Source organism: Macrobrachium rosenbergii, chromosome 4, assembly GCF_040412425.1.
Source record: "Macrobrachium rosenbergii isolate ZJJX-2024 chromosome 4, ASM4041242v1, whole genome shotgun sequence".
Taxonomy (NCBI): domain Eukaryota; kingdom Metazoa; phylum Arthropoda; class Malacostraca; order Decapoda; family Palaemonidae; genus Macrobrachium; species Macrobrachium rosenbergii.
The window spans coordinates 25726637-25746016 of NC_089744.1; the positions used below are offsets into that span (position 1 = coordinate 25726637).

Here is a 19380-nt window from a genome sequence, read left to right on the forward strand (position 1 = left end):
AAAATAAACAAAAATAAAAGAAGCCACTATCTTAAACCCTTCAACTATCCTGTCGAACTTCTGCTGCTGCTATGAGGGGAATGGGATGGGGAGACCCATTCCTACCCTTCTTTTTGGAGAAGTCTGGCACGACTTGTACAGGTTAGGTCAAGGAGTTTAAAATAGAGTGGCTCCGTGTCTTGTGTATTTAATCCTCCCAACATGTACTTGATGATGTAGGGTTGTTGCCAATCTCAGGCTATATATATATATATATATATATATATATATATATATATATATATATATATATATATATATATATATATTATATGAAACCAGTGCAAAGCACAACATACAAAATGTACAAAAATACATATACTGCACATAAAATTAAGCTGTCCAGTACTTTCAGATGAATTAGCTACAAGTTACGCAACACTAAAATGATCAAGTGACTAGACATACAATACGGTTCAAGGAAGGGCCATTAAAGGGGCGAAATAAGTGTGATATAATTTTGTCCTTTTAAAAGGGGGGGGGAGCCTTTCGGTAGTCATTTTGTATGTTGGCACGTCTGTTGCAGTCATGAACATGTCTTGCATTACAACTATTTTAAACATCTAAGAGGAAGTGTGGTAATGCAGCTCACATACAAAAAAGCCTGCACTTTTATTTCTTCTCGTATAAGAAGCTGTACTGTACCTTTCTTCCTTGCCCTTTCTTTGGCCTTTTTGCCTGGTAAGGAAACAAGAGGTTTAGAATCATGGCGTCATGCAAGGAAAGAGTCTTAACTCTGATAGGTGGATGTTCGACTCTCATTCATATTTTTTTTTAAAGTCACATTCTCTTGGCAGCACGGAATCATTATACATAGTTTAAAAGGAAATATGATGATCGCACCATAAAAAAATGAAATACATTATCTGTACGTGATCTTAAAGAACCATAAAACAAATACGAAGAGCTATGAAGAATTCAGTACAAATTCAAAAATGTAAATCAATGCCTTAAAGTAAATGAAAAAATGAACAAATACAGTAAAAAAAAAGAGAAAATTTATATCTGGCATCTGTTCTCTAACCAAAATCAGAATAATACACTGGTTTGTAATTTACATAATATCAATGCAATCTACCAAAAACTTTTTATATATTCATTACTGGAATATCATGAAGTAGTAGATCTCTGTAACTACTATAGACACATAAATAAAAAATATCTGGGTTTACATAAAAAACAGTGGGCAAACAAAATAGTATAAAACTGTCTTGTGCTTTGGGGTAGATTGTCAAATCTAACAATCGTGTTCATGTGGTTTCTAAATAATGAGGAGAATTGAAATAAAATATCAAGATTATATATATTATATATAATTATATATATACACATATACATATACAATACATATATATATATATATATATATATATATATATATATATATATATTATATATATTATATATATATATATATATATATATATATATATATATATATATATATATATATATATATATATATATAGAGAGAGAGAGAGAGAGAGAGAGAGAGAGAGAGAGAGAGAGAGAGAGAGAGAGAGAGAGAGAGAGATCTGGTTAGTATTTCAAGAGGATTCATAATGTGTGCGCGTAGTCATTGTAACTATGTTCATGCAGATGTAAAATAAGTTTCAATTAATCCCCTAAAGACTTATGTCTTCATGCTAAGATCCTAAAGATAACCGAGTGTTGCACCTGCAATAATCTCAAAAAACACTATAATAAACAAAGGCTCCACGTATCATTCGAAAAATCTTATAAGACGAAATACTGTAGTATGGAAAGCAAATTGAACCTACGTAGAAATAACTCGGCTACTACACTGGGAAAAGTGATCTATACCCTATTATGTTCTGAAACTTATGCAATGAATGTCTAAAATGATCTATGTAATAAGTAACAGGCATTAGGTTAAAAGAAAATGATAAAGCCAAGTTATTGGTGCTGTACTGCAAGAACAATTTAACTCTAAATTCGTTGTTTGAAACCATTTAATCAAGAATGACGACAATTATTCAATAAAACTATAGAATGAATCAATTATAAGTTTAAAAATCAATTTAAATAATACTGCTGTTGCTCTGAGATGCTAGTCATAAATCTTGACAAAGTTTATCACACCAGAAATCAGTCACTAAACTTTTGACATCTGTAAAATATTTGACTTTAAATGACTGATAATTCTAATGTTATATTCTATACCTCAATTCACTTAGTAGAATCTGGAAGAGAATATTAACAAAGTGTAAATCAAAGTAACAAGTAAATGATAAAGCAACACAAAATTTAATTTAAATTATGAAGAAAAATATCTGATGACAATCAGTATGTAAATGTAGTATACTAGTGCAAATAAAAGTACCAAACACCAATATAAAAATGTGTACTGGCCTATACTGGAATGGATATTTAGTGAAAATCCTAAAAATAGAATATCCAATTTTGCCTAAGAAATATAGTGCGTTCTGAAAGCACAAAAGCTGTCTCGTTCTTCAAATAAAAAATGCAAGAAAAAAACTCTCCTTAGACAACTTTACACACAATCCGATCATTTACGCTGGCGAAACCTCTTTAAGTTTAGTTCCATGACCTTTTTTTCCTTTCATATTGTTTTTAAAATCATTTGTATACTTTAATTTTGTTTCTGCATATAATTTACAGGCTTTCAATAATACGCACAGCTGTAAGGCCAAACTTTCCCAAGGATACATAATAAATTTACGGCGCTTTTCAAGAACCATGAATAAACTCTATTCATAGCCTTAGCAATCTTTCTGAACGCCTATGCAGGGAATGTGCCATACTGCTTCAGTAATCGGTCTGTTAGCCTAAGCGGGGATGTCTCATACTGATTAGAAAACAGTGTTTCTCTGACAACCAAAAACTGGATAAAAGGGACTTAGAAGTTAACGAGAACTGAAAACAAAGCGTTGACATAAATTCAAGCAGATGATAGAACCAAAAATCCAAGATGCATTCTCAAGTTCATTATTTCAAAAGTTCTCAAGGGATCGTCCCACAGCTACCTCAGAATCTGGGTAGGAAAGGACTCATTCACAACAAATAAAATTATGGTTTCTCGGGGGGAAAAAATCAGCGAGCTAAACAGCTACATAGATTGGTTTCACGCCGTACTTAACTATCATGGAAATTCTTGATCCGACTATAATAATTGTTCCTCAGCAAGTGTTCCTTAATTATTCCAAAACTTTGGAAATATTTCAGCATCTAACTATCATAACTAACATAGTGTAGAAAATCTTGTATTTACGTATGTGTACGCATGTTTAAAAGAATTAATAATCATTAAAATAAAGTAATAAACATATATCGTCAATTAATACTGTATTTCTTTGCTGAAAATGAATCAAGGAAACAAAAGTAAAGGAAAGAAATCTGTAATGATCCTTCCAAATATATAAAAAAAAAATCAAAACTACTACTACTACCGTAGAATGAAGCATAATATCGAACCTCATGGGTGAAACAAAATCTCTCTCAAAATACGAAATGACTAAGAAGAAAATTGGTATTGGTTCGTAATAAAGTATTTGTTCCAAAAGAAACCCACCCCAAGGCAATTCGAATCTGCAGTCCAAGAGGACGGAATCTCCCGTAGGCTTGGCAGTCCCCTTGACCTCTCCATTCTCCACCACCCGTTCCGCATCCAGGTAGTACCAGCGTCCTTCGCCCTCCTGAAAGAAGAAGAACGCGTCACCGACTCGAGTTCACTTTTGAGGAACTTCTCACTTCTTCCAAACTGGAGAGACTAGAATTACATAATGGTGGGTTGGTCATCAAGACGGACAGGGATAAAATGTCGATGCACATGACATTCCTTTTCAATAAAACACTGGCCTTTTTTTTTTATTTTATTTCCTTCACAGATGGAAAGATGGAAGATGTTGAATTACTTCTTTACAATCCCTCTTTAGTTATGTGCTTCATTAATAAAAAAAAAATCAATATGCACTTGCGTCTATGCATAAAAAAATGAGGCTTTATATTGGGGTCATGGGGTGGGGGAAGGAGAGTTTTACACAATAAACAATGAACTTGCTAAAATCTTATCATCATCAATAAGGGACATATTGTTAAGTTTCAATGTTTTGCATACGTTACAATGTTAAAATTGCCCGGATAAATTTGTACTCTCCCATATTACAAACCGTAAGGCTCATGGCAAATGCAAAACTTAAGTATTACCACATAATTACTTTCATATCTTTATAATTACAGATACAGACGTGTTCAGTCAGTATATAAACTCTTGACTACACACACACGATTCAATAAACAAACCACCAATTTGATATCTGAGTACGAGGACCTAACGATAAAGATATGAAACAATGTAATTAAAAACTATGAAATCAAACCAAAATATAGATATAAACCTAATTCGCTCTATGAACTACTTTAGCCTGAATGACACATGCAGATATTCCAAATATCATCCCCCATAAAGAATAGATGTATTCTGAAAGTATATGTTCTACAGTATTTGCTCCCCGCTTTTGACCCTCGAAGCATTTTGTGTTTCACCTCTGCATTAAACACCATTGCATAAAATTTAAATATCTAATCTAAGCTCGAGAAATATAGATCTTAACATGCAATGTCATGTTGTTAAAATGTTGCATGCTACAATCATCTGACCTTTTTGTTTCAAGGCCACTTGACATGAAAAAATGAGGAATTCATCATCATGCTGATGTATGACTGTTCATTTGTTTGCGACATGTACAGAATTCGGAAAAATATATTGTCCACGGATTTATACTGAAAAAAGTAAAATGTCGCACTTTCGGTATGCGAACAACAAAATTTCAGTCTTGTGAATAAAGTATTTAAAAACAAATTCTAATTAGTTTTACAGTCTTGTATAGAAAATGTGTAAGAAAAATGTCTAAAAGGTAATTTGAGCATCTACAGAAAATCACACACCTTTGGGTTTTTACACATTGTATATACAGAACTGTCATGGCTTTAATACTAAAGAAGATTTGAAATCCTTCATTAAAAAAGGGGAAGTCTTAAAAAGTTTCTAAATCTATTTCTGGATAAAATAAACCCAGTTGGTGGGAGGGGAAATATTGGAACTTTCTTTCAAAGTAATAAGGAAAGTCAATCTTTTCCCGTTTCGAAACTGGCAGTCAAATAAAACTAGAGAAGCGAAGAAAGAAATGAAAATGAAAACAAAAAAGACAAAACATAATCTGACCGGAACTAGTTTGTTTCTCGGTCAGCGTCGAGATTTATATGGTGAAAATGCTTGAGTCTTTACCTTTACTTCACTTTCAGTTTCTTCATTTTCCTAAAGGAAAGAAGGAAAGCCGTAAGTGAATGTCACTTTTCATTAACTGGTTCTACTACCGCAACGCTGTTGCTACTATTAATACTACTATTACTACAACAGTTAGTCCAACTACTGCTACCCCTCTCAACGCTACTATTATGTCAGGACTACTGGTATTAAAATAAAAAATTCCCCTTTACACTGCAGTTTATACCTTTAAAAAAATAGAATCGTCACAGTACGTCTCCTACTTTATGAATTAAATACAAATAAAAACTCATCAACAAAAAGCAATGCAAAGACTAACACAGAACTCAGCTTATCTAATGCAGTACATTGTGCAATACCAAAAAACATTTTCAATTATTTCTTGCATATACTTATTAATCCTGACTTTCAGATCAAAGATTCATTAGGACTTTATCGTAAAGATACCCATAAAGACTGAGACAAATATCCAATACAACAACAAATGTTCTGAGTCAGATAACCGCACATCTTACATGAAAATCCCCTCAAAAATGAAAAACAAATCATGGCCATTCAGACAATTGGAATAGATTCGCTTCTATTGCTGCTCCAGGCATGTGTCATTACATTTTAATACTGACTGTATACCATTCATTAACTATCACCAAAAGAAACCAGTAAATCTGGGCATTACAAGTTCTGTATTGGTGATAAGAAAAACAAATTTTCATCCAAGCCGGCTGAAACTACCTCATTACCGTCTTTTCTTGTGTAGTATCAAATTTCTGGCGCGTTTTTAGAGATTCCTCAGCCATTCAATGCTTTCATGAAGAAGAAATCTTGAACATTCCTGACGCTTTCTTTAAATAATCGATGGAGAAAAACGTTTATAATAATATGATTATTTAGATATGCATTTTTGCCTGAGGTGTAAATAACTGAAAGGAATCATCTCTTAAAAATAATAAGTTAAATTTTTTACATGGTTTGCATAAATATACTAAACGAGTGTAAACAAACAGCCCCCAAGAAGTACGGTTTCTGCCGACCTACAAATTAATATTCAACGAAGAACACTGGTCATTTTCATACATATTGGTAAAAGTGTCACGAAACGGATGCCAGCGACCGCTATTTTGTATTTCTCGTGACCAGCCATGGAGAATAATGATTTCTGTGCACTTCAAGGAAACGTCGAATTACCAGCGCTATTAAATCTTCACAGGTGTTCCTTGTTAATGAACTACGCCTTAATTGGTTCAATCGCCGCTGTTGCAAGAGCAAACGACACGGGAGTCTTTTTGAATACAAACAATAAATGAACAGATGTATTTGCATGTGTCAGAGACAACTTACAACAAAAATGGTGGTTTTATAATTAAGTGCTCATATATATTTTTTTTTAATTTCGATGTCAATAAATTCCATCATAGTGTCTATTTAACGAGTCTCAGGCAGCGCTATTATATATGAATCAAATGCCTTAAGAACCTTTTTTCCATTCGTTTACCACAAGTGCACACTAAAGAAAAGTCCCTTTCGAGTACCAACTTCTATATTCATATGAATATCACTGTGTGCATTAGGAAATCTGACCGATTCTTTATGAAATTTAATTCTGGAATAGCCGTCTTTAACTTTTCATATGATTTCAACAGAGGGATCTTCGCTAAAATGAACAATCAATGTAGGTCAACCACAGTATATGAATATTTAAATTTTCCTTTTGCTTCCTTAGAGAACGCATATCAAATGCATGTCTGTAAAAAGATAAAGGAATCATTACACACACTATAATTATATATATAATTATATATATATATATATATATATATATATATATATATATATATATATATATATATATATATATATATATATATATATATATATATATATATATATATATATATACATATATATATATATTCATACACATATAATGTATGTGTGTGAAGTAATACGGATACAGTCTTCTGACTCGCAGTAATACTCAAGAAAATAAAGCAAGCAACTACACCTCATATACGCAATGTAAATATATAACTGCAGTATACTGGTCTTGTGCTTATTACATAAAACTTTAATATCAACGTATACACGAGACTTAAAATTACAATATTTTTGTCTTCTGCATTGCTCTTTCTACTTTACTGACCTCCACAATAATGGGAATCTGTTGGAAAAATAAAACAAAAATCTTGACTACAAAAATACAAATTATTCCTGGAAGCAAAACATTCACCAGTAAAAAATGCAAACACAAAATATTATACAATTAATACTTCATTACCTTCAACGCCAATTGCTACTGCTTGAACAAAATCTTACATAAAAATAACTGGTCCTGGTAATCTTGTGGTAAAAATCATAAAAGTAAAAACATCACAAAACATTAAGGAAAACATTTTACAGTTTCGATAATGCTTAATTAACCACGCTAGCAAGCCTCTGGCCTGAAATTTGGTACCATTTCCAAAAGGCTAAATTTCACGATAATCTGATTAAATTAATATCAAACATTTTATGACAAAGGGAATCTCAGACACAAACTGACCGCAGTTCCCAACACCTTATCACTAGGAAGTTCTTCTGCAACTCCCTTAAATCGGCGTCAGTGACCCTGGGAGATGTAACACCAGAACACTTATAAATCAATCATTCTCTTCCAAGCAAATAGTTTCTTTAATAATAAAGTTGCAGCACTCTTATTTCCCTCCTTATTTCTTCTCTCTTTCTCTCTTTATGCGTGTTCTACAAGCGGGCGCTGGCCAGTTCGCCCACCGGATTAAAGAGATGATTGACCGATTGATCAAATTCAGAAAGCTGGCGTCACGAAAGACTACGAAAGGGAATTATTGAAACGATTCTCAGCTGTGACATTCAATATCGGGAAGATGGCGTTCTGATATCTAACAATAATTTGATATCGCAGTAATATAACTCAGTTCAATTTGTCAATCCTCTAATATCAACGTCATTACTGATACCTTAAGTATAACACACCTGATTGATAAATAAGAAATGGTATTTAAATTAATATGATAACACGTATGAAAACATTAAACGGTTTATCAGTTAACAAGTACAAATGGATCTCAAATAAAGTTGCTAAGTTTGAATGTTGGAAAGCCATGTTGAACTATGAATGGATCAGTGACAGTGTTTATTTCTTTTGGGGTTCACCCTGTTAGGGGAAACGGCTTTGTATTGTGTACTATAATATATATACATGTATATATACAAATATATATATATACTGTATATTATATATATATATATATATATATATATATATATATATATATATATATATATATATATATATATATATATATATATATATATATATATATATATATATACACGAAATAACCTTAAGTAACTTTAGAATAATTTTCTGGCCAGTTCTTATGAATGAAGTTATAAACAATGGTCATTTATCTTCTCAAAATTCATAACAACTGCCACTTGACAAACGGGGTTATAAATAACGCCATTCCAATTTTTCCGCATCAAAAACACTAACCCTTCCATTTTCCTGAGAAATAAGCTGGCTTTTAAATTCGATTAATCAAAACCTTGATATTCATGCAAAATATGACACGTCCATCCAAACTGAGAAATTTTACTGAAGTCAAGTCTGTCCCTCCATAGGTATGACTGAGTCAAAAACTATATATATAAAAAAAATCGTAATGAGTTAAATGACTTAATTCATGTTTAAAAATGTCAAGATAGATAGAATATAGAATTTCGGCCAAAGGCCAAGCGCTGGGATCTATGAGGTCATTCAGCGCTGAAACGGAAATTGACAATAAAAAGGTTTGAAAGGCGTAACAGAAGGAAAGCCTCGTAGTTGCACTATGAATCAATTGTTAGGAGAGGGTGGAAAGTAAGATGGAAGAAAGAGAATATGAACGGAGGTACAATAAAAGGAATGAAAGGGGGTTGCAGCTAGAGGCCGAGGGGACGCTGCAAAGAATCTCAAGTAATGCCTACAGTACACCACATGAGGTGCACTGACGGCACTACCCGCTCCGGGGTTAAAAATGTGTAAAACCTATTAGGGAAAAAGAAATTCGTTAATAAGTTTTCTCGTCTCACGCTCCTTCTTATGGCCTTACCTCGTTGGAGTATTGGATGTCGGTGAGGGGCAGCCACAGATACCCCAGGGCATCGTCCCATATGAGGCCCTTGTTCCACACCTCCACCAACAAGCCCGTGTCCAACCGGTTGGTTTCGCTGTTGGGATAAAAAAGCAAAAGACATTACAACTTTATCATTATTGTACAGGATTTCCCAGATTCTTTCGTCCCCAGTTTTTGAAGACTCCCCCTTCTAGGGGAGGTTCTGTGGCTTCTTTTTTGAACAGCCACTTTTTCCCCTCAAATCCCGCCTCCCACTCTCTCTCTCTCTCTACCTCAACAATAACGCCGGGGCTCTACCCGACTAATTACTTGTAAAAATATCTAAAAAAAAAAAGCGCCAAGCAATAACCTTACTTGCATAAATAACGTAAACACTGATGAGAAGCACCTTTCAGGTGTTCGAAAGTTTTTGCTTTTGTCTTTTACATAGTAATACAGTTTACTTTATAACTGTGGATTTTTATTACATACAGTGTTTTTCACGAGATTGTGAAGTTCTTAGCAATAAACTCTATATTATAAAAAATACTGCCTCCTGTTCAGTCACTTTACCATTGCTTCACTAAATATCACGACATGCATTGTTCCTTAAGTTACATCAATTACTTACGGAAAAAAATAGGAGTCAGGGTTTACCCATCAAAAATAAATTGCGAGTAGGAACTCAACATCAATTGCCATTCTTTTCCACAATGGTGCCAAATTTGGCTATGTTGTTCCTTTACTGTGTCCGAGGTACCTTGATCCTTATTTTTTATAATGTTCATAACAATTCTCACTCAGTGTGAATAACTGTGCATGAATATCTTGGGTCCCTGTGCTGATCCTTCTGGAAGCACACACACACATTCTATATATATATATATATATATATATATATATATATATATATATATATATATATATATATATATATATATATATAATGTATACATGTATATATACAATTATACATACACGCTAAGTACAAATCCCCGCACTAGACGGGTACAAGTACGGTCGCCCAGTGGTTTTGAATGTCGACTGAATGTCGTTGGTTGTACTGTCGAGTGCTCGAGTCACTTAGGTAACAAACCATTTATCACTTAAAATAATTCCCCTTCGGTGATATTCCCGAAGTAGCGCAAATTGCATGTTAAACATTTGTAGCTTAATGTTAGTGTGTGTATGTATGTATGTATGTATATATGTGTGTGTATATGTATATGTGTGTGTATTAAACTGAGGACAAAATAAGCTTATTTCGATTCCCAAAGTAGAACCTGAACTCTACAAAAATATGTACAGCAAAAGTTGTAGGTTCCAATCTGGGCCAGAATAGATGCACTTCTCATAAAATGTTGATGAACGGGGAGCAACGGTGTATTTATTATAAAAAGACTGTCGATTGATTGACTGCCACATGCATGGCGTCACATCCAAAAGACCGTGCAAATACGAAAGCGTGAAGGGCTGTTAGTTAAGAAATCACAGAAAAAAGTAATGGTTAAAGTCAAATAATTATAATAGTTTCCACATCGAACTGGCTACGAATGTGAGGAAAAAGTGACCTAGTTGTAAAAGGTGCAGTCTCATTTGCACTGTGGTTGACCAGGTGTTATTTTTATCGATCCGCAATCCAGACCGTTTGCTACCAGCTTCCATAAAAGTTTAATTATTCCAATTATTCTCATCAGACATTCACTGCTGATGACATAAATCCCTGCATGTTGTTTCGCAACATAACTCCATCATTGCGTCAAAACTGGAAATAACCATTGCGTGATCATTTGCAATTTGTGTTTACAGGAACTGTAATCTATCTGCAACCACAAAGAATAAAGTAGTCCGTAGGATAGTGAGTAGACTGTATTGGTTATGTAATCGGAGAGAAAATACATGGATATAAAAAATAGTAAATGGATAGCCTTGTGTAATCAAAACAGCTACCAGAATATGTAACAAGAAGCTAGTAATGTATTCAAATAGAAATGGAAGATTGTGCCAGAGGAGGGCCTTGCTTATCCTAAAACTCGGATGGCAGTTCTTGGGGTTGAATATTGCCCAGACACGAATAAACGAATAAAGAGCAACCGAATGTTTCGACGTCAGTTTGCTTATTAAATTTACTTGCAAGCATAATCAGAGGAGGTCTCTCGTATCTGTAATAAAAACATTCGTAGTTTTCAATGGGGAGTTTTTTCGGGGTCATAATGAAGAAACCACTTTAAAAGTAACAGCTACCATTCCTTCTTCCTTTGCTGGATTTTTGTTTTATTATTTAAACATTTATATTAAAAGTTTAAAACAAAACTTAATGGTTTTAAATACACATTTTCCTTTTAGTTACATCTTGATTAATATTTAGTAGATTTTTCTTTCTTCTGAGTTAAAATACCTAAATTAGAAGGGAAAACCACAGAGACAATTTAACCGTATTCCTAGCGAACACCTACTAATCAGTCCCAACCAAAACTATACAAGGTTTAATAACTCCTACTGCGATGTTCCTTACTTTCCAGGAGACGTTTTTTGGGTGGGAGGTGATAGAAATTCTTATCACACGTCAAGATATTTTTAAGCAGCCGAAAAATTCTTATTGATTCCCGGGAATGTGTTCATTGATGAACTTCTTCGTTGTTCCGGAAGTTGATCATTGCGTGAATTACGCTCAGCACCTAAGGAAGCAACTTCACTTTCAAAGTTTGATCTTTTCACGACAGAAAATTCTTTCACGAGACAATAAAGTTTCAGGACCTTCAAAATTAAAAACAGCATTAGCAGGATAGGACGACCTTTGTAATACACGCAAACAAAACTCAGACAAAAAAGGAAAAATCAAGCACTATAAAATTTTCGCGAACCGTGCTCCAAAGGGTTTTTTTTTTCCATTCCTGGAATCTTCTAAGTTCGAAATATCCACCAGCAAGGCCTATTCCTGATGAAAGCTGATAGGTTCAAGGAATGACGCATGCTTCTACAGGATTCTTTAGCATAACAATACGTCGGTTTTCTGCAAAAGAGGAGAGGGAGTTCTTGAAATGACCGTTTTTAACGTTTTCTTTTCCCTGCTTACCAAAAATACACCATATAAGCAAACAAGTAAAAAATACGCCGAAGTTTCTTTGGGCAATCGAGTTTTCTGCACAACGTATAATGCTGTCTGAAAGTCTCAGCGACGCCCATAAAACTCTCAGCCCGCACTTGAAGCTTTCAGCCATGGCCCGGTGGTGGCCTGTGCTGTTGGAACCAATAGCGGTGCCAGACGCACGATTATGGCAAACTTTAACCTTAAATAAAAAACTACTTAGGCTACAGGGTTGATGATCAACATACCAATTAGCAGCCCTCTAGCCTCAGTAGTTTTTAAGATCTGAGGGCAGACAGAAAAAGTGCGGACTGACAGACAAAGGCATCTCATTAGTTTTCTTTTATGAAAAAATAAAACGAGAGAAATAAAAATTAATTATAAGCACCTAGGCAATTAAGACCTACAAGCAATGCCACCATTCATATAACATTTACTGAAAGGTAAAACACCCCAATAAACAAATGGCAACACATCACAACAACCACATAATCACAAGCACACTGAATTCTCTTCTGAGGGAGACTGCGTCCGAGAATCAAAGACTATTCTAATGGCATCTATTTACAGGGAAAAGGAAGATCTAGGTTTTATCCTCCCAGAAAATCTTGTTTGCAACAGACTGCATGGTAGGAATCGACTTACATGAGAATAAAATAAAACAGAAAAGAAGGAAAAGGTAAAAAATACCGAATTACGCATACACAAATCCGGATAAAAATCGTATGTATAAAGTGAGATTATTTCATTTATTACCTACATACTACTCTGGAGCATATCAAAACGATATTTTCAAGCTAAAAAAGAAGTTTAAATGAACATGCAGCGCATTTAAACCAATCTGTTAATGGATAATTACAAAAAAAAAGTACCGAAAAATCTCCAGGAAATCCTAATCAAAAAGTTACTATATAACGCCCAAGGAACTATATATTATCTGAAGAGAATCAAACAAGCCTTAGGTATTTATTATCAAATCTGACCTCGATCACAGTTTTGTTATTATCATTAAACAGATCAGGAATTTCCTGTTAGTTGTATCTTCTGTGATATATGAGGGTAATAATCACCTAACCTTGTACTACGAACAAAATGCAAGACTTCTTCCCTCAGAAATCAGATTAAAACGTTCGTATTCTTCGTTATCGCCTTCCATTCTTAAGTCATATTCAGAAACTTCAATTCTCATATAACCATTTAAAGCGAATATTGTCTCCCTATAACCTTCAAAGTAAAAGATTCCAATGATGTACTAACATAATATATAACAAGTGAGAAAAAGTACTAATATATATATATATATATATATATATATATATATATATAATATATATATATATATATTGACAGAAATAAGGTCTCCAGTTACATTAAATTCACAACTCTGGTTAGGTTATGGTTGTACAATATAGTCATCAATTCAGAAGGTACTGTAATTATGTTGAGTATCTTTCTTATATATATATATATATATATATATATATATATATATATATATATATATATATATATATATATATATATATATATATATATAATTTGTATGCTATTTTAATACCCTCAATTACCTCTTATCAATTTCAAATACATTTCAATAGAATAGAAATGGACCCATACTCTGCGGCCGAGCGCGCACGTACACACACACACACACACAAGTAAATATAGTGTATGTATGTGTAAGTTCACTGCGTTCAGACAACCTACGAATAACAGGAGCAACCGGAAACGTTTTCAGAAGTTATATTCGTTCGATAAACATATATGAAACGTCAAATCCTTTTCCTAAAACTAAGAAGAAATTATGAACAAACCGTTTGACATGCGTTAACGACAGCTACTTGACCTTGTCCTATCAATGTTGAATACATCTATAAATGAAGACGAACGATATGACAGGAGAGACAAAAGCTGCTGAATATCTTAACATCTGGAAACAAAGATCAGGGCAATATAGCTGAGAATCATCTTTTCCATATTGCGCGATATTTTATTTTAACCCTACCATCTCATGATATCGCAACGCCAATGAATGATTTACAGTTTTGACGCTGTAGATATTACATTACTACTACTTTTGAAAACACAATATGAATCCCTAAAATACTCAACAAAATACAGTTACTAAATTAGTATATAAAAAGCAGCATCTCAGATATAAAAGTTATCTTTTACAGCTTGTCGACTGTACCTTAATCCATAAAAAGTTACACCCACAAAGTTTATCACTTATGAATCTATGAAACCCCAAATAAACGCCTTCAAAGTACATTCTGATGCATGAAGCGCTTAAAAACCGATTTGAACTGCCATGTTCCGTTATCATTTTTTTGTTCAAACCTGTTTTATAATGATGAAAGAACGTTGCTTTCATTACTAAATGAATATTCCAAGAATATATGAAATTTTTAATAACAATTACCTTAGCAACATTAGTAAAATATGTCAAATCTGAAAGGATAGCATTACAAGACATTGTAAAACTCAGAAACTTCTAGAAATTCTCTCTCTCTCTCTCTCTCTAGGTAACGAATACAATGAATGTTCTTTGATCAAGAAGCGATCTTATGTTGCATCTACGTTAAACAGCGTATAAATACAGTTCATCTGCAATTCCCCTAAACATTAATAGCTTTGGAATTCTAGACCATATTATGCCACAAAATCATGTCTTCGGTAATATTAATGCAAAAATGAATTCTACGTCGTTATAAAAAAAATCCACTAGTGTCTCTGAACGGCTTTTTTTTATACATCCATGTCCATATAATATTTAGAAAACACCTTAATCACAGAAAATAACAATATTAGAAAAGAGTTATTCGTACAGAAAAGCTATATTAGAAAACAACTTAATTCACAGAGAATAACTATATTAGAAACACCTTTAATCACACAGAATAACTATATTAGAAAACTTCTTTATTCACAAAGAATAACTATATTAGAAAACTTCTTTATTCACAGGAAATAATTATATTAGAAAACAACTTTATTCACAGAGAATAACTATATTAGAATAAACATTTATTCACAGAAAATAAGTATATTAGAAAACACCTTTATTCACAGAGAATAACTATATTAGAAAACCCCTTTATTCACAGAGAATAACTACATTAGAAAACATCTTTATTCACATTCAATAACTATTTTAGAAAACTCCTTTATTCACAGAGAATATCTATATTAGAAACACCTTTATTCACAGAGAATACCTATATTAGAAAACGCCTTAATCACAGATAATATCTATATTAGAAAACACCTTTATTCATAGAGAATACCTATATTAGAAAATGCCTTTATTCACGGAAAATAAGTATATTAGAAAACACCTTTATTCACAGAGAATAACTATATTAGAAAACTCCTCTATTCACAGAGAATAACTATATTAGAAAACACCTTTATTCACAGAGAATAACTATATTAGAAAACACCTTTATTCAGAGAAAACTATATTAGAAAACACCTTCATTCACAAAGAATAAATATGCTAGAAAACTACTCTATTCACAGAGAATATCTATATTAGAAAACACATTTATTCACAGAGAATGACTAAAAATACCTTTATTCGCAGAGAATAACTATATCAGAAAACTCCTCTATTCACAGCGAATAACTATATTAGAAAACACCTTCATTCACAGAGAATAACTATGTTAGAAAACTCCTCTATTCACAGAGAATATCTGTATTAGAAAACACATTTATTCACAGAGAACAACTAAAAATACCTTTATTCGCAGCGAATAACTATATTAGAAAACACTTTTATTCACAGAGAATAACTTTTAGAAAACACCTTTATTCACAAGAGAATAACTATACTGTATCAGAAAACTCCTCTATTCATAGAGAATAACTATATTAGAAAACACATTTACTCACAGAAAATGAGTATAATACAAAAAACCTTTATTCACAGAGAATAACCATATGAGAAAAAACCTTTATTCACAGAGAATAACTATATTAGAATAATCCTCTATTCACAAAGAATAACTATGTTAGAAATCTCCTCTATTCATAGAGAATAATTATATTAGAAAGCACATTTTTTCACAGAGAATAACTATACTAAAAACACATTTTTTTCACAAGGAATAACTATACTAAAAACACCTTTTTTCACAAGGAATAACTATACTAAAAACACCTTTTTTCACAAGGAATAACTATACTAAAAACACCTTTTTTCACAAGGAATAACTATACTAAAAACACATTTTTTCACTGAAAATAACCATATTAGAAAACTCGACTATTCACAGAGAACAACTATACTAGAAAACACCTTTTATTCACAAAGAATAACTATACTAGCTAACACCTATATTCACAGAGAATAACTATATTAGAAAACACCTTCATTAACAGAAAATAACTATATTAGAAACACCTCTATTCACAGAGAATAACTATATTAGAAAACTCCTCTATTCACAGAGAATAACTATATTAGAAAATTCCCCTATTTAGAGAAAATAAGTATATTAGAAAACATCTTCATTCACCAAGAATAACTATATTAGAAAACACCTCCATTCACAGAGACTAACTATACTAGAAAACACTTTTATTCACAGAAAATGAGTATATAAGAAAACACCTGTATTCAGAGAATAATTATATTAGAAAACACCTTTATTCACAGAAAAGAAGTATATTAGAAAACACCTTTATTCACAGAGAATAAATATATTAGAAAACACATTTATTCACAGAGAATAACTATATTAGAAAAAACTTTATTCACAGAGAATAACTAAATTAGAAAATACCTTTATTCACAGAGAATAACTATATTAGAAAACTCATTTATTCACAAAGAATAACTATATTAGAAAACACCTTTATTCACAGAGATTAACTGTATTAGAAAGCAACTTTATTCACAAGGAATAAATATATTAGGAAACACCTTTATTCACAGAGTAACTATATTAGAAAACACCTTTATTCACATAGAATAACTATATTAGAAAACACCTTTATTCACAGAGAAAAACAATTTTTGAAAACTCATCTATTCACAGAGAACAACTATATTAGAAAACTCTATCTATAGAGAATAACCATATTATAAAAAAAATTATTTACAGAGAATACCTATAATAGAAAACACCTTTTCCCACAAAGAATAACAATACTTGAGAACTCCTCTATTCACAGAGAATAACTATATCGTAAAACTCCTCTATTCACAGAGAATAACTATAGTAGAAAAACATTTAATCACAGAGAATAACTGTATTAGAAGACACCTCTATTTACAGAAAATAACTATATTAGAAAACTCCTCTATTCACAGAGAATAACCATATTAGAAACTCCTTTATTCACGGAAAATAAGTATATAAGAAAACATCTTTATTCACAGAGAATAACTATATTAGAAAACTCCTCTGTTCACAGTGAATAACTATATTAGAAAACACCTTTATTCAAAGAAAATAAGTATATTAGAAAACACCTTTATTCACATAGAATAATTATAATGGAAAACACCTTTATTCTTGAGAATAACTATATTAGAAAATACTTTTATTTACAGAGAATATCTATATTAGAAAACTCCTCTATTCACAGAGTAACTATATTATAAAACTCCTCTATTCACAGAGAACAATTGTATTAGAAAACACATTTATTTACAGATAATAACTATATTAGTAAACTCTATTCAGAGAATAACTATATTAGAAAACTCCTTTATTCACAGAGAATAATATATTGGAAAACATTTATTCACAGAGAATAATTATATTTGAAAACTCCTCTATTCACAGAGAATAACTATATTAGAAACCTCCTCTATTCACAGAGAACAACTATATTAGAAAAATCATTTAATCACAGAGAATAACTATATTAGAAAACACCTCTATCCACACAGAATGATTATATTAGAGAACACCTTTATTCAGAGAGAATAACTAAATTACAAAACACATTTACTCATAGAGAATAATCATATTAGAAAACACCTCGATTCACAGAGAACAACTATATTAGAGAACACCTTTATTCACAGAAAATAACCATATTAGAAAACACCTCTATTCAGAGAGTAACTATATTAGAAAACTCCTCTATTCTATTCACAAAGAATAACTATATTAGAAAACACATTTATTCAAAGAGAATAACTATACAAGAAAACACCTCTATTCAGGGAATAACTATACTAGAAAACTCCACTATTCACGGAGAATAACTATATTAGAAAAAATCTTTATTCACAGAGAATAACTATAACACCTTTATTCACTGAAAATAACTATATTAGAAAACACTTTTATTCACAGAGAATAAATATATTAGAAAATACCTTTATTCACAGAAAATAACTATATTAGAATAAAACTCTATTCGCAAACAATAGCTATATCAGAAAACACCTTTATTCACAGAAAGTAACTATATTATAAAATTCCTCTATTCACAGAGAATAACTATATTAGAAAACACCTTTATTAACACTAAATAAATATATTAGAAAACACCTCTATTCACAGAGAATAACTATATTAGAAAACTCCTCTATTCACAGACAATAACTATATTAGAAAAAACCTTTATTCACAGAAAATAGGTATATTAGAAAACACCTCTATTCACAAAGAACACCTATATTACAAAACTCCTTTATTCACAGACAATAACTATATTGGAAAACACCTTTATTCACGGAAAATAAGTGTTTTAGAAAAAACTTCATTCACCGACAATAACTATGTTAGAAAACACCTTTATTCACAGAGAATAATTACATTAGAAAACACTTTTATTCACAAAGAACAACTATATAAGAAAACACCGTTATTCACAGAGAATAACCGTATTACTTAAAACACGTATAT

General features: G+C 31.8%; 1 protein-coding gene across 10 annotated transcripts in view; it reads right to left on the bottom strand.

Annotated features, from left to right (window-relative positions):
- Positions 1 to 19380, bottom strand: part of unc-13 — a 1228603-nt gene that overhangs the window by 699073 nt on the left and 510150 nt on the right. For all 10 annotated transcript variants that reach the window (XM_067091750.1, XM_067091731.1, XM_067091742.1 and 7 more), the window contains exons 5-7: positions 9418 to 9535; positions 3593 to 3716; positions 685 to 717 (exon numbers count right to left, since the gene is read on the bottom strand). In XM_067091750.1, the coding sequence (XP_066947851.1) occupies positions 685 to 717; positions 3593 to 3716; positions 9418 to 9535 (275 nt within the window). The remainder of the gene's footprint in view (positions 1 to 684; positions 718 to 3592; positions 3717 to 9417; positions 9536 to 19380) is intronic.